The sequence below is a fragment of the Castanea sativa genome, chromosome 2 (assembly GCF_040712315.1).
Source record: "Castanea sativa cultivar Marrone di Chiusa Pesio chromosome 2, ASM4071231v1".
Lineage (NCBI taxonomy): Eukaryota > Viridiplantae > Streptophyta > Magnoliopsida > Fagales > Fagaceae > Castanea > Castanea sativa.
Genome location: NC_134014.1, coordinates 21,030,348 through 21,051,660, shown reverse-complemented (window position 1 = coordinate 21,051,660; position 21,313 = coordinate 21,030,348). Strand labels below are relative to the sequence as shown.

General features: G+C 33.6%; 3 protein-coding genes across 8 annotated transcripts; 1 reads left to right on the top strand and 2 right to left on the bottom strand.

Moving 5' to 3' along the window:
- The first annotated feature begins 465 nt into the window (after positions 1-465).
- Positions 466-2,443, top strand: LOC142626371 (large ribosomal subunit protein bL28c). The gene is made up of 2 exons (XM_075800195.1): positions 466-856; positions 2,073-2,443. Exons 1-2 carry the CDS (start codon positions 631-633, stop codon positions 2,303-2,305), a joined length of 459 nt encoding a protein of 152 aa, XP_075656310.1. The 5' UTR covers positions 466-630; the 3' UTR covers positions 2,306-2,443.
- A 964-nt stretch (positions 2,444-3,407) lies between these two features.
- LOC142626407 (uncharacterized) lies at positions 3,408-11,239 on the bottom strand. Its single transcript, XM_075800229.1, has 11 exons — positions 11,138-11,239; positions 10,546-10,609; positions 10,207-10,361; positions 8,020-8,289; positions 7,609-7,738; positions 6,159-6,266; positions 5,934-6,036; positions 5,718-5,843; positions 5,035-5,228; positions 4,656-4,748; positions 3,408-3,644 (listed from the first exon to the last, which is right to left on the bottom strand). Exons 2-10 carry the CDS (start codon positions 10,596-10,598, stop codon positions 4,658-4,660), a joined length of 1,230 nt encoding a protein of 409 aa, XP_075656344.1. The 5' UTR covers positions 10,599-10,609; positions 11,138-11,239; the 3' UTR covers positions 3,408-3,644; positions 4,656-4,657.
- A 3,055-nt stretch (positions 11,240-14,294) lies between these two features.
- Positions 14,295-20,373, bottom strand: LOC142625704 (protein NPGR2-like). Of its 6 annotated transcripts, XM_075799397.1 has the most exons (8): positions 20,280-20,373; positions 20,015-20,207; positions 19,133-19,418; positions 17,529-17,781; positions 16,526-17,068; positions 15,852-16,303; positions 15,426-15,579; positions 14,295-14,934 (listed from the first exon to the last, which is right to left on the bottom strand). In XM_075799397.1, exons 3-8 carry the CDS (start codon positions 19,385-19,387, stop codon positions 14,618-14,620), a joined length of 1,974 nt encoding a protein of 657 aa, XP_075655512.1. In that variant the 5' UTR covers positions 19,388-19,418; positions 20,015-20,207; positions 20,280-20,373; the 3' UTR covers positions 14,295-14,617. The 6 variants fall into 6 exon arrangements, with proteins under 6 accessions (XP_075655512.1, XP_075655508.1, XP_075655510.1 ...); XM_075799393.1 differs by having other exon boundaries at positions 15,852-17,068; XM_075799395.1 differs by having other exon boundaries at positions 15,852-17,068; positions 19,133-19,413.
- Between the last annotated feature and the right edge of the window lie 940 nt (positions 20,374-21,313).

Sequence of the window (21,313 nt, the reverse complement as noted above, 5' to 3'; positions counted from 1 at the left end):
GGGATATTTAAAATGTGATGGTTTCTTGTTAGAACAATAAATTTTAATGTGAGGGGTCAGTGAACATTTCTTTCGAGGATTACTATATTGATTAATCAGCTTACATTGCTAAACTAAGTAGACGCTGACCAGATCAATATGGACCATACAGTTGACTTGATACACCTTTTTGAGGCGTTTTAAACATCCCATTTTAAATATATTTTTAATTGAATTTAGATTATAAACACTTCATTAAAATTTTGGCATATTATGTATAGAGAGAAAAAATCATATTATGTTAAAAAATTTTGTGCATTATAGGGGTTAGCGACTAGCGAGTGGTCTTTTTTTTTTTTTTTTTTTTTGGGCAAAGACCAAGAAACAAATTAGCATGAAAATTTTGTTAAATGTGTTGGTACAAATACAATTTTCTTGTCCGGTACTTTGTGGTCAAAACCAATCCTGGGCTGGGCCTCATATGCCAGCTTGGGCAAAGTAGCTTGCAAGTAGCAAACCCTCTGTGAATGTGAAAAAAAGAAAAAGAAGAAAAGAAAATAAGAGGCTGTATCTGCTAATCTCGTTTAATTCGTTATCCATTCAAACTTAGAGAGAGAGAGAGAGAGAGAGAGAGAGAGAGAAAGTGAAGCAATGGCAGCATCGGCAGTGTGTTTTGGAAACACTTCCACTTCCACTCTATGTTTCCGCAGAACAGGAGCACCAGTTTTTAGCCCCAGGACCAAGGCGCAGGCGCAGGCGGTGTCCGAGCTAGGGTTCCTGACCTCCCAATTGAGCGGAACCAAAATCTCAGATTACAACCTCTCTCACTCTATCACTGCTCCACCTTTCACACCTCCTCTTCAACCTATTGTTGCCCGTAAACTTCTCAATATTATTATTTTCACATGTTTTGGATTAATCACTTGTGTTGTGTACATATATGTTGTCAACCACGCAATGCTGATTAATCATTAAATTTTGTAGTCGTAGCTAAATTATACATTTTCAACTCGCATAACAACATATTTTGTTTATGTAACCCAAATTTCTTCTTGTTTTAGGAATGCCCACTAGTAAAAAATTTCAAGGTTTTAAATTTTATATAGTCTCTAGGTTGAATTAGCTTATAGAATAGATACTTCTTTTTTTTACCCAATGGATATCACAATTGGCCGGTGAGTCATGAACCTGAGGTTACTGGTTTAGATCTTTCCATTTTCCCTTAGGGCCATTCACTTTTTTTTTTTTGGTAGCTAATGTGGGTATCCAGAGTTCTTCAAGACTATATATATATATATATTTTTTTTTAAATTTTGAATTTATTTCAATGTGCACGCAATTACGCGCGAACCACGTTGGTGGTCTAGGGAAGTGAAACCTAAAGCAAGTTGGTGTCTAATGTTTATGTGTACTAGGGGAAGGATAATCAAGTTGGAGTGAGCCTTTTCGTCATAAATTTTGTGTAGGTAATGAAGTTAACAAAATCTATATGCTTGAACATTATTATGTATGGAAAGGGTTATCTTTTTGTGGAATTTAGAAAACCCTTGAGTGATATAAAATCATTGATTTTCTTCCACATACTACTTGTGCTAGTACCCTGCTTTGTATATGCAAGGCTTGCTGATAGAAATTGGAATGAACAAGCCTCAATGAAGCTTGTACTACTAGTTTGACTTGGTTTTGCGATTACTAGTAAGCTTGTACTAGTAATCTTTACTTGTTGGATTGGATTTAGGGGGGATATTTTGAATAAGCCTAGTAAATCTATGAATTCATGCATAAGCTTATAATTTTATGGCTCAATGGAATACATATGGGGTTGAGTTTGAGCTTTATGCTGAAGAAATTTATGTGAAATTGGTTCTGTAATATGTGTTTATGGCTTGCATTGTAACAGTTGCTCACATATTTTATTTGATATGTTTTTAAAATGTGAAAGATGTAGTATTTCTTGATAATATTATCCAAAAATGTAGTCGTATGTACTTATATGACTTGCTATGCTTCTAACAGTGATTAGTTTTTACCATTGATGACCAATTTAGTGCCTTTTTTCAGAACTTATCTCCTAACTTGGTTTATTTTTCCAGGTAGGATCTGTCCCTTCACTGGGAAGAAGGCAAACAGGGCCAATAAAGTTTCCTTCTCAAACCATAAGACAAAGAAGTTGCAGTTTGTGAACCTGCAGTACAAAAGGATTTGGTGGGAAGCTGGTAAACGCTATGTGAAGCTACGATTATCAACCAAGGCATTGAAGACCATAGAGAAGAACGGTCTGGATGCTGTTGCTAAGAAGGCGGGAATAGATCTTCGCAAGGAGTAATATGTGGCCCTTATTAATAGCCTTTGTCTGTGTTTCATAAGCTTGTTTAATTAGTTCATTTTTGTAATAATTTTTTAACATAAATTGCATTGCTTTTTTGTTGATCTTCTTTTTAAATGAATGGTTCTATTCTCACAAGCCTAAAAGTTTTATATGTTTCTTTGTTGCAAGCAATCATTGGACCATGGATCCATGATTTTATATTGCTTTGAGATCTTTGAATATGATATCATATCATTGGCCATGTGTCCTGGTTTTCCCGTCATTGTTGATGCCAAACCAAGATGGCGCAGAATGGAAATTTTAAAAGTTTTGCAGAATAACAACTGCATTGCACCCTTTAATTTCAGGAGGAATTGTTGTGTTCTGGATGACATTCTTCATGGCTTTCCTCAGTAAATAACAAGAAGACATTGCAGGAAGAGCTCTCTCTTGTTAGAAGAGTTGGTTCTAACTTCCAACTGTTAAAATATTGGAGGTAACGATCATAAGCACGTATCCCCAACTCCCTCAGGAACTGACTGAACCCAGTCCATTTTACAAATTCTTCTTCATTTCTACTACTGCCATATATGTCATGTCTAATTCTCTATTAACTATTCACCTAAACAGCCGTCAAAATTAAGGGAAATGGTCAAACTCAAGGTTGAGAGATTGCCTTTTAATGTTTGTTGTCAATGACAAAAGATCATTGAAAAAAAAAAATCGCTGCATCCTCTCTGAAGTAGTAATTGGTATCTCTACCCGTTAGCAAGGTGAAGGTCATGTACAGCATAAGAGGGAAGGGATTTGAATGGGAGAAGACTGCTTATTGTATAGCCCACTAATAGTTTGATTAAAGATAAGAACAAGTAACTACTAATGCATGTATTAAAAGACCAGAACTATTCATAACTGCAAGTTCACACCGAAATAAAATAAGAGAAACAGGGTTAATATTTCATAGAAAAGCAATTAATTAATTCCCCTTTCCTTGTAGAGTAAGCTTAAGGGTGAGGCCATGGATTCAAGACCCATAGGTGTGTGCATAACTTTGTAATCTTTTATAATAAAAATAAAAATAAAAAATTGAAAAGCAATTGTTCTATTACATAATGACTGAAAATCTCTAGAAAACTTGAATGTATTTGTTACAAATAATTTGGTCATTAGTTCATCCTTATTAACAGTAACATCAATTTTTGTAGTTTTATCTATGCTTTTAACCTGTAGCTCTTCCCCACTAACGGGGATTCTCTTTGCCCATGAAATTTGGACCTAACATAAACTTATCATGAATCATAATGGTAGTCAAATTCCTGTTAATTTTCTGTCTGCTAATTAGTATCACCTCCTTGATCTGCATCAGACACAAACAATCAACACATCAAAATATGACTAACAATAACAGATTCTATTAAACTAAAACTTTTTTTGTCACTCAAGACACCCAAATTAGATCTGTTTGTGAATACCGCCTGAGGATCACAAGCCCCTACTGGCCGCTTTATAAAAAAATGTTAAGCCATACAACTAGCAATATTGGAGCATGCATATTGGCGAATTCCTAATGAATCTAGTATACTATTGCTTGTATTCTTAATTAAATACATTAATGGACTACAAGAAATAGATATTGGATTGCTACTAATCTTGGCTTATTAATTTGAGAATTCAGGTACATGGCATGCAGTGAAGTTTCATAAGAGAAGTATCCTGTGTACAGTTTGTTTTTCATCTTTTTGAGGAATTTACATTTTATGGTTGGTGTCTGTAGTATAATCCCATTGAGGTCTGTTGATATCTAAAGTTTTGCAAAGGAAACAAATGGTTAGAATTAATTGACGCTAATACCAAGCTTGCGATCTTTAGTGGCATTGACATTAGGTATTTCTCTCATGCACTGACTCAGTAGTCAGTACTGGTATAGCTAAGTCTTGATATACACTTAATCAAGTTTGTAATATATGAGGTTCAACGAATACAGATAAGCCGAAAAGAGCCGCTTTTGGCTTTCCAGTTCTTTAGAAGCGATAATCCGCCCTATTAAATCCAGATTAAATAACACTAGAGGACTGAAAATTGTGATTACAATCACGAACAGTTTATTATAAGGTACTGGTTTTCACCATAGACTAACTAAATCACTAAAATCTTAAAGATCTAACTTCTAAGCATACTTGTAATATGTAAATCATTTAGCAAACCGTGGGAAAGTTTTGGTACTTGATATTTGGATTCTTGCTCACAATCATCAAATCTAGACTACAAGAGGAGAGTATTTGATGCAGACTACAACACATAAATAATACATGCAGACTGACATAACCAAAATCTCTTCCAACATGGTTGAGGCTTCAAGAAAACTTACTTTTAGGAAGCAGGTTTCTGTTGTATAACCACATCATCAGAAGAGTAATAATCAGCAATAAGCCTGTACATATATGATGGACAATACCCTCCTCTGCAATAGAAATTAAGCATAATCAGGGCATTAATGAATACATTTCATACATTGGAAGCATCATAGATATTAGAAATAATTTAATAGGATGAGACTTTTTTTTTTTTAATCATATTTGTGAATGGAAAAAGAAGTTAGTTATAGTATAGATATATTTGATAATTTCAGAACATGAGTTCTACCCAAAGAAAATTTTCTTTGGTAAGTTAGAAAATAACATTTAGAACAAGAAGGAAAAAGGTGTTTGAAAGTTTCTCAATACTAGCAGTATGGAAAACAGTCTTACATGTCAGTAATGAAAAGACTAACAAGCTCTGGGGGAACATAATCAAATGCAGGATTGACAACAAGAAGTTGAGCAGCACCAGTGCCAATTCTATAATCCATACAATCTGAAAATTGCTCGAAAGACAATACTTCAGATGGGGATCTCATCTCATTCAGCGAGACTCCTGGGTTGTTTGGATACAATGGACACAACTGTCATAAACAAGGCAGCATTACACATCATAATCGGCAAAGTTTTTTTTTTGTTTTGTAGAAAACAAAACAAAGTACCTTTTAGTTATCTATAATTTAAAATATTCCACATCCTATACAAAAATGCTGCATATGATATTTAGTCCATACCAAAATTTGGATGGGACTTGATACCATATAGACACAACAAAATTTTAAGAAGTTTTGACATAAGTTGACTCGAGCTCTTGAGTGCCAATAGAACACAACACAGCCCAGGTGTTCCTATGAATTCTTGAAACAAGTTGTTGCAACATGATTTGAAATGAAAAGGTTAAAACTGATACTTATATTTAAGGAGGAATTTTATGGATTATGAAAAAAATCACACTACGACTAAAGAAGTAAGATGCAAATTATAATTTTGTAATATGGAATATTATGCAATAAGATGCCTGCGTGAGACACATTCTTTCAATAAATGAACAGCGTTTTATCATACCATCATACCTTGTGAGTACCGTTAACAACAACAAATGGAACGGCATGCTTTCGTGCAGCAAGTGCAACCATATTCAACCCAACAGGTCCGATGACCCCGCCATTGGCCATCACAGCATGAACTCCAACTATTACCTTTTATGAGAATTTTTAGTTTAAACAATTAAAATGCTTTCCAATAACAGCCATAATGGAATAGAAAAAGCTTCCAGAGTCAATAAGTACCATATTCACTCTGGAAATCATGGCAAAAACAGCAGAATCAGTAATCACTGTGGTTTGTAACCCTCTGGCAGCCAACTCTTTTGCAAGAAGATGCCCTGGGTACCTAATCAATGACCAATTTGCAACAAATCATATCAAAAAGAGTAAAATAAATCAGTCCCAAGCTAAAAAGGGACTAATACAATTGCTTTCTTGTGGTAAAGATAGATAGTGTCTAGTACGAACTTTGGAGCACCCTCCGCAACAAATACCCCAAATGATCTTTTTTTCTCCTTTGCAGCACATAGGAATTCTTTCACTGTTCTTGAACGACCGAAAGTTAATATCACCTTACTGTAATCAATCAAAAGGCAAAGAATATTTCAATTGAATGAAAAAACTAAGCTGCTATAGCCTATAAACAACAAATACTTGCATCATACATGAAAGATTATCAAGTGACTAAACAATTTCAACAAAGAGAACCATACATGAAAACCAATTAGAGAGACTAAAAATCAAGCAAAGCTCCACTTCAACTAGAAAGATTTCTAGAAATAGAAAAACTACGAATGGCTTTTAAATCTACTCTAGTCAGAAAGCTGAAAGAGGGTATTCTGAAAACAATGAAATATATAGTTTCATTGATGCAGATCATATTGTGATAGATTTGTTGGAGTTTTCTATTTATGGATTGACTAGCTCTCTAAAGTATGAACTTGCCAATGACGATATGGGCACATAAACTTTCAAGCCATGGTTGATGCAATTTAATTTTAGTGCCACTACATTATCCATATAAAATGCTATCTCCTAAAACTTGGGGATGCATTGTACCACACAGATTCAAGGGAATGACTTGAAAATGACACGATAGAATATAATTAACGGAATAGAAGAGATCAATCAACAGTCTTTAGTGAAGGCTTCCTTCTTAAAGAGGATTCATGAACACCCAACTAGCAAGGTTGCCTAGTTTTGTGCTTTTGTACAGATCCTGTAAACATCCAGACAACTGTTCAGGCATGTAAAAATAGGACAAGCTGCTATCTCATTTGGCCCCTAGAGGGGGCTGGAAATTACTTTTAGCTTATGATTGATGTGCCTCTTTGACATATTTTACTTTCCTCCATCATTCCTTCTTGCATATCAATAGCTTCTCTTAAGAGGTTTAGAGAAAAATTATTGGTAGATCGACTCATTGCGGCTATTCATCTAATAAATAAGCACATTGCAGAAATAGTTTTGATGTTAGACATTCATAATATATTCTGTTCTCGTATAAATAATGTCCAAAGATCTAGGAATAAGGAGATCCATAGCCTAGCCAAGTCTGCTCTGACATCTTCTATAAGTTAGCTCAGTTTTGATTTTATGACTTTCTTGATTGGTATTAATTAAGAGAGGGGGAAAAGAAAAAAAAAAAAAAAAAAAAAAACTATTCCTGAAAATGCAAGAGATGAAAATAATTAGGAGTAATACAAAATTAAAACCCTCTTTTATATCTTGTTTGGAGCAACAAACATTGCAAGATACAAAAAAATTATTACAGTAGAAGAAATAAGCAGAAAAGAAAACATCAATAAACATATTCAAAGTGGCAATAGAGGGGAAAAATGCTTCTGGATGTAAATTTAAAGATTTAACAAAAGCTACTTGATGGAGAAAGATAACATCAAGTTTAAATAGTAATTACTTGTGATGTATATGCTCCACTGCTAGTTCTGCAATCACCAAATGGCAGGAATTTATATCTTCAATGAGATCATTAACTGCTGAGATGACCTTACGCCTAAACTTCAAGCTCTTTGCATTTTGATCCAATGCTGAAAAAGGATATAATTTTTTTTGGATGATAATTTTTTTTTTAAATAAAAAAATCAATAATGTCTATTTAACATTTATGTAAACTCAAGGTAATATATCAATAATAATATATCATGTCCAGAATGTTCATCATCATCAGCATGATACTATGTTCATTTTTTCAATAAAAATTCTATTACCTAGAGAAAAAAAAAAACTCTCAAAGTTAGAAACTTAATTCATATTTTGATTTAATGTCATAATTAGAGTTCATTGAATACAAACCACTGTGATAGCTTACATTTGCTTTTCTCTTCAGAATCATCCTCTGAAGTAGCAGTGAAGTAAGTTGTTGCAGAGTCAGGAGAACGCTCTAAAAGTGCATGCAATGAAGGTCGACACAGAGAACTTTGAGCAGCAGCTGATAGATTTAGGTGATCTTGCTCAACTATATAATCATTATCTCCTCCTACAGATAATCTAAACCCTTCAACAGCATCTCTTGCATTCGAATGATCCTCCTCCCTGATTATATGCAAAACACGCCTCACAATGTTCCCAACAGCAAGCTCTGCAATCCAATAGATAGAAAATTTTCATCAATTCGCAACAAGCTAACTTTTTTGTAATAGCTGAGCATAACTTCGAACCATAATTTTCAAATATATCGTGGACAGGAAAAACCAAAGTCAACTGGTATCAACTTTAGGCAACTATAACACAAGTGTGTGCAAACAAATGGGCATGTGGAAGTGTACATATTCAAGAAGTTAATCCAAGTTGTTGAGACTATTCAAGTTGTTATTCATAAACGAATGTATATTTGTATACATACAAGCATGAACAAGTACATGAATAGAATTCATTGGTATATGCCCTTAAATCCTTATTCCTTAAGTGGTAATATTTATTTAATGAATCAAGATTAGTTACAATGTCTTCTAATTACTCCTAAAATTGGGTAGAAGGGAAGGAGGCACTCGTAGGGATTCCTAAACTTACTTGAAATATCTACCTGACATGATTTCTTGTATGTGTGACCAATTTTACAAATTGGAATACATGATTCCAGGCATTCTCTCAAATTGGAATTCTCTCAAGAATGTGTTCTTTGGGCTAATCCAAAGACTCATAACCTAAGCTTCCTACAACGCTCCTAGAATTACAGGCATGGTCTAATCTAAGCTTTGTCTCTTTTTGTGTGAATTTGACAAATGGTCAAAATTGTCTTTCAGCTGAGTCATTGATTCTAATGAAGGTTCCAAAAAAGTTAAAAGAGTGATATGGAAACTTGGGATCTAGACCAGCCGATGTACACCACCGACCACCAAGCTAGCTTGACAATTCTATGCTTAATTATGTGCGTTTATAAAAGTGCAAACATAGATCATAGATGTAGGCTTTATATAAAAACCTGCATTTGTCATTTATTAATAGATGAAGACATTGGAAGTTGGCATCAGTAACTAAAAATTCTATATATAATTTACTATCCAGATTATGAAACCAAACTTTTGGTTCAGAAGAACACTCTTCAACATCAATTAATTAAATCTAGTGGTGAAGCCCAAAAAAAATCTCAATGGATTTATACAAATTAAATTTATGAATTAGTAATCTGATTGATAATCTATTTTGACAATTCACAGTCCATGTAATCATACAACTGTGAAATTAAATTAGAAAAAGAAAAACTATATTAATTTATGTAGTCCACTAAGTAGCACTATCATCTTACATAAAATATAAGTAATATCATTGTCATAATTATTACATTCACAAATTTTTAAGAAACCTTAATCTCATATTTGTAAATACTTTTATTTTTATTTTTAAATTATAAAACAGTTAAAAAAAAGTATGTGAAAATGATGTTGTAACTATAGAAAGTTGTCTGTAAATTAATAAGCCATAACATATATAAGAATTTATAATGATATCTATAATTCCAAATAACAAATTATCAACCATGATCTAACAAATATACTTAAAATAGAGATGAATATTTTAAAAAATCTTATAATTATATAAGATCAATACGAAATATTGGATATTAATATTCAAGGGCAGAAAAAAATGTCCAAAAATAAATAAATAAATAACCCGTTTAATATAAGAAGGCTTTTTAACAGCAATTGTTAAGGAGGTTTCAAAGGCAAAAGTTAATAAAATACTAGAGTTTCAGGCTAAGAGCATGGCTAAACTCCTTAGAGAAGTGGCTTGGTTACATTATTAAGAATATGTTCAAAAGAAGTTATAATGAATTATTGTTGCAAAATACTAATATTTTGAGTTTAAAAACGCGGTTTTAACTTTCCAAATCGTCTAACCCAATAAACTCTAAATTATATAGAGAAATGGGTGTACTTTGAAACCGATTAATAGGACCCAATTAATATAGGAGGGAGTGCAAAACTCATCCTCTCCCTCTGTCGCTGATTAAATCTCATGATCAACACAGCAAAACAGAAATTAAAAAAAGACCTACCAATGGGATTAGCAGCAATCAATTTCTCTCCAACATCCCTTACGGCATCAATGAGAGCAGCGGGCTGGTTTGTAGTAGGCAGTTTCGATTGCGATATCACTGAACGAAGCAACTCAGCCGTCAGCCGAGCTGTTGCACGCGAACCCTCAACCTTCCTGCAGCCATCATCACACAACCCAACAACATCATCTATATATACATATATCAGAACAACAACAACAAAACCTTAGTCTCAAATTTTTGAAACCAACTATAGATTAGTAGAAGTCGATCACATATATTCTTTTTCTCTATTTTATTACGTACATATCCACGTATATATATATAAAAGAACATTACCTTCTTCTTAGCTTGGAGACAAGCTCATTGACTAGTCCTTGAACGTCTACCATATTGAAGAAACCTGAAACAATAAGAAAGAAGAGGAAGGAAGATGATAATATATATAATAAACTACTAACTTCATAACCGACCTGAGTAACACAAAACCCTAAAACCGTGTGGTGTAGGGTTTATAGGGTTTACCAAGCAGTAGCATGAAAAATCAAAAAGGAAAACGGAAAAGAAAAAAAAGGTTTATTTTTTTCATTTTTCAAACACTGAGAAATCCTTATTTGGGTGCAAACTTTGACGGTGAAAGGATTAGAATTTTCTGTGTGGCGCCAATTTGAGGACAAAATAAAAATAAAATTTTTTGAGATTTTATTGGGTGTATAATTGACATACCTGATTTATTTATAGTAACCAAAGACAAAAACAAGGTATTTCAATTTCACGGTTGTGATTCTCTCTTTAAAAAAATTTTACACTACTTTTATAGGACATATAAAAAAGGGTAAAAAATTTAATTACTTTTTTCATAAAAAGATTTTAAAAATATTTCCTAAACTAGGAACATTTGTTACCTTTTCTTAGTCAAAAATCCAAATACCTCTCCAATTCGGAAACTACACTAGCCACACCAACCAATATCAATAACCAACCCCTCTTTCCCTCATAAGCAACACATTGCTTTCACTTTCTCCGATTCCTCTCCTTTACTATTTCTTTTATGTGCACATTTTGTTTGCTGAAATTTTATTTTTGGAATATGATAATTTTGTATCATTGATTGGCATTGTGTTTGGAAAGTGGTACTTCTATTTTTTAAAGAGCCGTCCAGAGTTCAAATCTCTCTTATTATAACTATCAAATTTTTAAAGAAAATACAAACCGCTCTTATTTAGCATTTATGACCAGTTTGCATAGATGGAAAGCAATGAGTAGAGCTAACTTAAAATCAGTTACAATTTTCAACTAGCTCTACTCTACTTATAACTTACATATTCTTAAAACAATGTTTTGGGTCTCACAAAAAGGGTGGACTCCACTTTATTTATGAGAGCCCAAAGCATTGCTCGAGGAGTATGTAAATACTCCCATCCAATAGGTATATCTCTAGACGAAAAAAAAAAAAAACTGTCATCCTCTTTTTTTTGAGAAATGTCATCCTCTTTTAATTTTAACAAATGAAATATATATAAAAATATATTTTTTTTAAAGTAAAACCAAGTCAGATTCGAGTTAGGAAGCATATCATTTTCTTTCTTATATCACATGCTTTTTTCTTTTTTTTTTTCTATAATAATTTTGTCTATGAAGCTTGTTCTTGTGGATATTTTATATTTATGGTTTGTTTTGGTTTAGCTAGTCAAAATATTACAATCTTGTGGGGCCCGTTGAGTTATTTTGATGAAATCAATGCAGGTACTTTTGCATTTGTTTTGTCATGTAGCTTTTATTTTGCCATTTGCATGCTCTGATGTGATAGAATTTAATTTAGAGCAGATATTGGTTTGAAAGGTCTGAATAAACATCATTAAATTTCCCATGTGACGTCCAGATATTACTGTCATTTTTTCTAAAAAATAAGGATGATATATGTATGCATGAAGAACAAAGATCAAATCCAAAAAATACAAGAAGAAGAAATCAGATAAAAAACATAAAAGAAAACCAATCAATAAAATAATTACAAAAAAAGATAGGGAGCTAAGAGTAGCCTTCGAAATCGATGCTCCTGGCAATATTGGATTGACTCTACACATTATGAAGTTGTAATCTCTTTATGAAGGCTTTTCAATAATAATAGAGTTATGTTTCTTTTTCTTTTCTTTTTCTCTCTTTTTTTAATGTGCTGCACCCATGAAAAATCATATTAAGCTGGCGCTCAAATTCAGCGCCTCTAAAATGATTTGGTAAATGTTGCCATCATTTTTTGAGCTGTGCCATAAGCATAGACAATGACAAGTTTCAGAAGACATTAATTTGGCAATCTTGGATTCAATGAAAATTGCAAACCAAATTCACCTATAGGTCAATTTTGGGATTTTTTTTTTTTAGTGGCCTATAAATGGGTAGGGGGACCAACATAGCAATCCTGCCTATAAATGGGAAGGAGATGACCAACGTAACAATCCTATCTGGGCGTGATCATAGTAGCACCCTACCCGTTGGGTTCGGAAGAGGTCCACAGTGAGTCATAACTTTCCAACCTTATGAGAAACACTAGTGAACCTTGAGCTGCTAAGAGAGATAACCCAAGGGAGTCCATTTTCGGACTCGAACCTTGAACCTCACACTCAGCGCATCTTGTGCATCACCCAAGACAACTAGACCACACCCCTCAGTGGTCAATTTTGGGATTTTATTCACATGGAAAATGATCATTTTACATTTTGGGTATATTTGTAAAGAAATTTTTTTTTTTTCAAGATTATAAAATGAGGTGTCTAAATAGAATGAACAAGATGCATTAATACACATGAATGTTATACAAAATATAAAATGGACAAAGTTTTCTTTCAAATTGATTTGGATGAATTTCTTCTAATATATTATGTTGATTCACAAAATCATTCACATAATAATCTAAACAAGTCACAAATCATTAAATAGTCTATGTCAATCTCCATGCAGTGATTTTTTTTTTCTTTAAAAAAAAAAAAGTCTTCCAAATTAATTTGGAAAAACACTCTCCATAAAATATATCAAAATGGAAGATTGACTTGATATGTATTAGATAGACCGAGACGTGAACCCTTAGCGCTGTCTAAGGGGGTCGAGTTATAGTGCAGTTTAGACTTTAGAGGGTAGCTGTACAAGTCTTTTGCATTTCACTAAAACAAAAAGTCTATTACAGACTCTGCGATTTTGCTGCACACCAGTTAGAAACTTCATATATTAATTAGTAGATCCCACATTCCTGCTTAAAAATTTTTGCTTCCCACATATTCTACCTTTCTAACCACAAGTAACGGCTGAAAGTCTAAAATAGGTGTCTCACAATTAAAATAAAATAAAATAACTCCTATATTTATTCATTTAATAATGTATTAGAAGTATTTTTTTTTATTTGTCAAGAAATATATAACTCAATTAGTATTTTTGGTGTTTCTAATGGAGGCATCTAAAGTTCAAAACTTTAAATGCCCCCATTGTAATTATAAAAAGGAAGTATTTAAAAATTTATAAAAGCAACCAAAACAATAAAGTATGTATTCAACTTTACAGGTATATTGTTATATTCTTAACACTTTTACATTAATTTTATTTTTAAATATTTTCTTGAAAAATCAAATTACATGTTTAAACTTTATGTACTTAAACTAATCTCTTAATCTGATAGTCATGAGCAATGAATTGATTATTTTATTTTCTTTATTATAATGATATAAAATATATATATTTATAGTTAATTGAAATTATGAAAAAAAAATTAAAATTTTACATTAGCTTGAGTATGACAAACATATTAGCATATAGTTTTTTTTTTTTTTTTTGTTATAAGTATAATTAGTATTTTTCAGATCAATTTAACTTACAGTCTTTTCTTTTAATTTTACCTCCCCTGAATTGAAATCCTAGCTCCACCACAATCTAATAGTGTGCATCAGTTATGATCATATGAAGCTTATACATCTCTCTAAGGATGGAGCTCTAATATCTGATCGTAAACATGTTCTGCACCAGTTATCTTACATGGGCAATGGATCAACTCGAATGAGTTGAAAAGTACTGTTAATGTCAGTGCCACAGAACAGCAAAGGTCAATTGAAGAGATTTCATGAACTTCCTAAACTAGAATGTGAATTGAACATGCAAAATACGTTCCCTTCTAATGTTCATCATACAACAACAACGCAAAATTCATTATAGTCCACTCATCAATAAACCTCGAGACATAGCTAGGGTAAAAGATACTAATAACATTTCAAGTGAAGCAATTTAATTATCAAACATCTTCTATTTCCTTTGGTTCTTCTTTTCCTCTCTTCTTTTTAATGGGTATCATCAAGTTAAAATAAAAAGTGTAGTCTAATCTACAATATAATACATGGGTCATAGAGACAAAATGTGCATGTAGTATTGGTCATCTGAAGGACTCAACTGGCGCGGATTCTTCAAGAAGTGCAGCAGCCTCAAAGCATTCGGCAGCCTCTAGCTGTGTTGCTCCATTGTCAGCTTTGTAGAGAAGCCCAAGATTGTACCAAGCAGAAGGGTTTGTTCTGTCTAGTCGAAGTGCATCAGTGAGAAAACTTCTCACAACTGCCAATGATTGACCTCCGAGCTCTCGGAGGATGCATGCTGTGGATATCAAGCTTGGAACATGGTTGGGTTCAACATCTAATGCTTTCCTGAATGATTTCAGGGCTTCTTGGTGGAGACCCTTGGCCTTATAGAGTAAACCTAACAAGTCACCAAGTTTTAGGTTCATTAATCAACAATATAATCAAATATATTTGCATTTGAACGGTTGACACCCCATAAGATTTGTTTCAAAAACTCAAGGAAGAGAGACTTGATTAAACTTTGATAGTGCCAAGAGCTTTGTTGCTCAACTAGTTGGTACCTCTTAGTATTTCTAGTGGAGACATCTGAGATTCAATCCCCCCTCTCCCCTATTGTAACTATCAAATTATCAAAAAAAAAAAAAAAAGACTTTGATAGCAATTTTAACGAGATATAATTCCAGATACAGCTCTACTATATATCAAGCAACTTGAGTTTTGGCACCATGTCTTGACATCATTCTAAAATGAAGCAATTTGCACCATGTCCTATGTCTCTAAGGGCTACTGAGTAGAAGGGAACAAAAAAAAATCAGAACATAAAAGCTAAGAGGAAATTCAATATAAATACAAATTATATATAAAAGTAATGATTGAAGGAGAACATACCTGTTGAATGCCATCTAGAAGCGGAATAAGGATTGATAGCCTGGGATTTTGAAAGACAGACTTCAGCATCCCGCCATTGTGACAAGCTTGTGTAGACATTAGCTAAATCATGCCACGTTTCCATTTCTAAGCTTCTGTCATGATTTCTCCTATTCTGTAAGAGAAAATTGTAACAAAAGTAGGTCATTTGCTACCTCAAAATGGTCTTCTGGGAACAATAATTGGGTTAATAGATCAAAGTTAAGCTAATCTCCTTTCCATTATTTAAAAAAAGAGAGAGGCTTTTATACTTAGCCTACACATATTCTCTATCTTTTACAAATAGGGAATAGCAAATCAAAATTCCTAACCAAAATATAAGGGAAAATAATTTCTTTTAAAAAAGACATGTCATATATTCTTCAAAATTTACACCAAACACCATACCTTTAGAAGCTTTTTCCCAACACCTAAACTTTTGGTCCGAACTTGAAGAACAGCAAGAAGATGAGTATATGTCTCTATGGCATTCTTTAACTGACCCTGTGCAATCTGGAGCTTAGCTTTAGTTCGCAACAGTTCTCCTTGATCCCACTTCCCAGTCTGATCTAAAGCAGCATTAATTAGAGTCTCAGCGTCACTGAACCGTTTCTGAGCTGACAATATCCGTGCCAAAAGGATATACCCTTTAACACTAGAGCCAGCCTCAAGTTTCAACAGCTGCTTTGCATAATAAAGTGCTACATCCAACTTCCTTTGTTCAGCATGCTCTAGACAAAGATGAAAAACAATGCTTGGATCTCTTTCTCTCATTGTTCTCTCAGCAGTTCCCAGTGCTTCAATTGCTTCAGACTGCTTCAAAATCCTCTCAGAATCGGAAGCAACCAATCTGGACTTACCTGACAATAGAACACCCAGTAAGCAGTTTGCAACACTTACCACTTGGCTGCATTTTCCATGCAGTCCAGAAAGCGCTTTGTGAGTATAATTAATCCCTTCCTCAATGCAAACCAAATTCTCTCCACAAATTTTTGAAGCCAGTAATAACTCTGGTATGCAATCATGGTTCTCTCTATCATGCAAAAAGTTCCTCAAAAGATTCAAAGCAATCATGTTTTCGCCTTCCCCATAATAACAGAGAGCTAGAGTGCTATATCTTTCCTTTCTATCCATGATCCCTGGAAGCAATTCTTCAACCTGATGAGCTAGGGCCCTCAATTCCCCTGAAACAGATAGGGCAAAAGAAAGGTGATCAATGATTGATGGGTCCCATACAATCCTTTTAAGAACAAATTTTCTTAGTAGAATCAGTAACAGAAGAGCAGCCTCCTCTAAATTATTTCTTGGCACAAAGGAGCCTCCCATCTGTGATCGAAGATTTGGGGGGTTTGCATCACAACCACTATACAGAAGAAAAATGGCAAATTCCTTTTCTATCTTTGCAGTAGTTTCCGTGTCAAGATTCCAATGATAAAGTAGAGCTCTCCGGTATGATAGGATAGCTTCTTGGGGAGACCCAGCAAGCTTCCATAACTCTGGAAGCAATTCAACAGCTCTGTTTAGAGTCTCTTGTAATTTACAATCTGATGCGAAGTTTTCAGTCAAGCCTTCTGGTAATGCAGATTCAACAGTGTCCAAAATTACTTTGCAAGACTGAGCAGCTTCTGTGAAATTGGGTTAGGAAGGAAGGTTAGCCATGCAGTAATTTTATAAACAAACCATCTCAGAAACCTTAAAATTTTCATTTCTATGTGATCCTTGGCAGGGAAGATGAGGGGGAGAGAGAGAGAGCCCACAACAAGCACAATCTTTTTTTTCTTTTTTTTGGGGGGGGGGGAGGGGAGAACTTGTAATGCACAGATCACCTAAATAATTACTTTTTGCTGGTCGATTTATTACACAATACATAAATTCCTAATTTAGTAAAGAAAACTGATCATGGGATTCAGTATGCAAGGTGACCTCTGAATATAAATGACCTTCAAGTACAAAAAAAATGTTGCTGGGTTCATTGCAAGTTCATGAGTCCAAAAATGTACAAGACAATCTGAAAGATAATTGAAACAACATAATGAGATGGAAGTTAAACAGGAAGGGGAAATCACATTGAGATGGAGGGAATACCTCCAAACCTCCCAAGATGCTGACATGATTTTGCTTTGAGGAAAATAGCTTCAAGTAGTAAACTAACAGCATGCATAGACATGAGTGGGGCAGCATCACTTTGTGAATGGCGTCTATTGTATTCACATCTTCTAGAAATGGAGACTTTCATCTTGGGGGTAATTGCAGCAATGTCTATTCCTTCAAATACATGAAGTGCAGCTTCTATGTTACCTTTTTGATACTCAAGCCTTCCTAATAAAGCTCTTGCTTCCTAAAGAAGTTAGAGATTTGTCTTAGCCTTACCAAGTTTGTAAAGAAAATTCTAAAAAGATTCAAAGCAAGCCCAGATTGCAGAATAACATGTAGTCATAGCCATAACCATGCAAAAACTAGAGATATGAGGACATTGGCTGAAATTTCATGAAGCCCCTGTCATAAAGAATCTCAAGGAAAAGCATATAATATATTTACATCATATCAATAAATATAAGGGACTTTACTCGACTCCTATGAGAAACTGAGTCACATATTTTCATTTCCATGTCATGTATGCATGGGCCATTATAACCAAGTTACTGAAAATCAAATTGGTACATTATCAATATCGATGAAAGAAATTATTTGCAGCAACAGCATTCCTGTTTAAGTCCTGGATCTAGTAGATCAACATGCCCAAAATAACTAGTTCCTCACTTATGGTAAACATGGAGATCAAAGATAAAATATCATACATTCAACCACCCAACTTTGGATACATCCATTGAAAATGCAGCAAGAGGATATTCACCAGTGGAGAGATCACAAGTTACATGGAAAATAGCACATGTCATGAACTAGTCAAACCCCCTGTACCCCACTCTCATGCAACTCAAGTACTCAACCAATAGACAAAAGATGTTGCATCACTGCAACCAATGCCTAGGTGAAGGAATGGGTTGTAGTAACACAACAAATTTTTGAAGTTTCATAGAAAAAAATAAATCCATTATTCAACAAATTTAGTAGAGATTCCATGATTCCAGCATAGTAAAATTTTATGGTGTTCATGATCTCTCCAAAATAGACATATATACTATAGTCTCAGGCATCATTGGAGAGCTATCTTTACCATAGAATATTGGAATTGCCATTTTTTTTTTAATGAATTCATTTGGTTTAGTAGCTCAATGTACTGCCCTTAATATAACTGTAACCAATGACCATCCAGGAATAAAAAGGTGAATCTATCTAAAACATGAGTAAGGAATTCTCATTGTCAGAGTCACTTCCACCTCAAAATGACTTTACAAGTGTACAGCTAAATGACAGTAAAACAAAGACTTATGGCCTTTTTGGTTCATATGAATTTGACTACTTCCTTTTGTCTTACCATATAATTTGAATCCATATCTTAAATGGAGCAATCAAAAACAGGTTGAAGTATTTACTACAATGGATGAATAAATCATATCTAAAATTTTCCCATCATAATGTTCAATTTGTTCATTGAAGACCATATAAAGTGAAAATGTAACCATAAAAAATTTCGTAGCGTGACCATACAGGCTCTTAGTTTACATATAACAGACAAACAAAAATACAACAGAAAAGGCAAGAGATCAGCAAAAATAGGTATAACTAACCTCATAGTTCAGATAACCACTCTCACGAAGAGAGCACTCTGCTTCTTCAATGTTGCTATTGTCCACTTTTGTTTCCATCTCACCAGCTCGGGATGAATAGCCACTTGCTGAATAGTCCCGAGTTGCTAAGGACTCCGACGAATGAACCATTTCATCTACCTTCAATTGCTCACCTGAACAAATACACTTCATCATCTTCTGCAATCTCCCTTGAATGATAATTACTCCCTTATTCACCCAATTCTTAAGTCTCATACTGGATCAATCCACTTGAAATTCTTCTAAACTAGCATCAACCACAGAACTAAAAATCAGAACCCATAAATTACCCAACACCCCAGCTCATAAAAGTGCTCATAAATTCTTAGATCATGAGCAAAGTGTTAGTGCTCAACCAGTGAATTCTTGGAGTACTAGATTCCATGTATATCAAAATGAACTAAGAAAATGAAACTGTCCCAAAACTCTAACTTTCAACAAGTTTTCTTTTTGGTTCCTATTCAATTATGTTATGAAGCTTATGCCATAAACAAGTCCAATTCTGAATCCTACTATCTAGGATTCGAACATTCAAATTACGTAATGACATGAAAAACCAACCAAAATTTCTGCAACCCCACTTCACAATTCCATCAGAATTCGCAAACAAGAAACCTTAAGTACCCCAAAAGCCCATCAAAGATAAATAAAAGAAGAAACTTTAGAGTATAAAAAAACACCCAGAAGAATCCAACAACCCAGATGAAGTAAATACAAGCCACAAGATATTACAGCTAAGCAATATGATTATGGAAGCTAAAGTTGCAGAAAAGGAAACACCCATTACAACTACAACTTAGAAGAAAGAACAAAAGAGATTAAAACAGCATCTAAAGAAAGTACCTTTTGGTTAAGAAAAAGCATTGACTGAGCCCACCAGACATCAAAACCATCGTGCATCGCTCCACTTCCTACAACAAAAAAGGTCCCTTGATTTTCTCTTACTTAACAAGAATCCAAAGCTGCAATGACTTTTTGCTCTCTTTTTTTGACTTTGAGCCTGTATTTCTTGCAACTCACTGCTCCTTTGCCTCTTCTACGCTATTAATGCATTGTTAGTTCAAAATTCAAACAAGTCAGAGTTTGTGCATTAAATTATGAAATGTACCTTCTGGTTCTGCTTTCGAAGCTGTGAATGTGTGAACAGAAGAAAGGTTTTGTTTAAACTTTTTTTATTTTGTTTTGTGTAATCATTATTTTAGTCTAAATTGGAAGGAGTATTTAACTATTTATACTTTATTATATTAAATTTTACTATTAAAGAAAAAAAAAATGTCATCCTGAATGGAAAGGAAATGTAGCGGGACCCAGTTTCCTCCATCTGTGGTCAACTACTCAACTGCCGGCCCCTTGACGTTACAAAAGAAAATCTCTTTTTGGTTCCAGTTGTGTCAATTTTGTTGACTTCATACTTCACATTAAACTTATAAAAAAAACACCCATTTTTGCCTTAAGTTTTAATGAGAAATGTTATAGAAACTATTTTTATAAAGATTTTATTGAAAGAATGATAAAGTAATTAATATTTTTTTAAGAAGTAATAATTGTCAAATACATATTTAATTACACTTTTTTATCAACCTTAATAATAAATGTTATTAACAATTTTTTATATTTTACGTAAAAATGATGTTAAAATTTTTTTATTATGGTTTATTAACAATCGTTCCTATTATAGTTTATTAACAATTACTCTAAAGGTATCGGTTAACATGACCAATTTTTTATTTGGTCTCAAGTTTTCATACCCTTCATTTCGTCAGTATTTTTTTAAACTTACTGTAATCTTGGTCCTTACTAACATTCACTTATAGAAACCGCTATCATTAGAGGATTTTGAGTCTAAAATAGTGTCAATTTTCAGCCCTTTGGTTAGATTGTTGAGCTTTGTTGAAGGAGAAGAGATACCCAAACGAGAGGATGATTTAAGTGAGCATTACTTTGGCCCTTTTTCTAACATGTGACCAACCATTGGATGCCATTTGTTCAACCATTTTTTTAATTTAATAAAAAAAAGTAGTTTGGTCCAAGCCAAATCACTTAATGCTAAAAAAATAACCTACTAGCTTTCTGTTAGGCCACATAGGATAACAAATACGAACGAGAGGACGCAAAGTAAAATGTTTACTGTAAAGTTGTGAT

Excerpts from the sequence above, each read along its gene's own strand:
- LOC142626371 (XM_075800195.1), top strand. The coding sequence starts at position 631 with ATGGCAGCATCGGCAGTGTGTTTTGGAAACACTTCCACTTCCACTCTA. Across the intron at positions 857-2,072 it reads TCTTCAACCTATTGTTGCCC|GTAGGATCTGTCCCTTCACT; the intron begins GTAAACTTCTCA and ends TTATTTTTCCAG.
- LOC142626407 (XM_075800229.1), bottom strand. The coding sequence starts at position 10,598 with ATGGTAGACGTTCAAGGACTAGTCAATGAGCTTGTCTCCAAGCTAAGA. Across the intron at positions 5,844-5,933 it reads TGATTTCCAGAGTGAATATG|GTAATAGTTGGAGTTCATGC; the intron begins GTACTTATTGAC and ends TTCTCATAAAAG. Across the intron at positions 4,749-5,034 it reads AGTCTTTTCATTACTGACAT|AGGAGGGTATTGTCCATCAT; the intron begins GTAAGACTGTTT and ends TTTCTATTGCAG.
- LOC142625704 (XM_075799393.1), bottom strand. The coding sequence starts at position 19,387 with ATGAGACTTAAGAATTGGGTGAATAAGGGAGTAATTATCATTCAAGGG. Across the intron at positions 17,782-19,132 it reads GTGGTTATCTGAACTATGAG|GAAGCAAGAGCTTTATTAGG; the intron begins GTTAGTTATACC and ends TAACTTCTTTAG. Across the intron at positions 14,935-15,425 it reads TTCTAGATGGCATTCAACAG|GTTTACTCTATAAGGCCAAG; the intron begins GTATGTTCTCCT and ends GTGACTTGTTAG.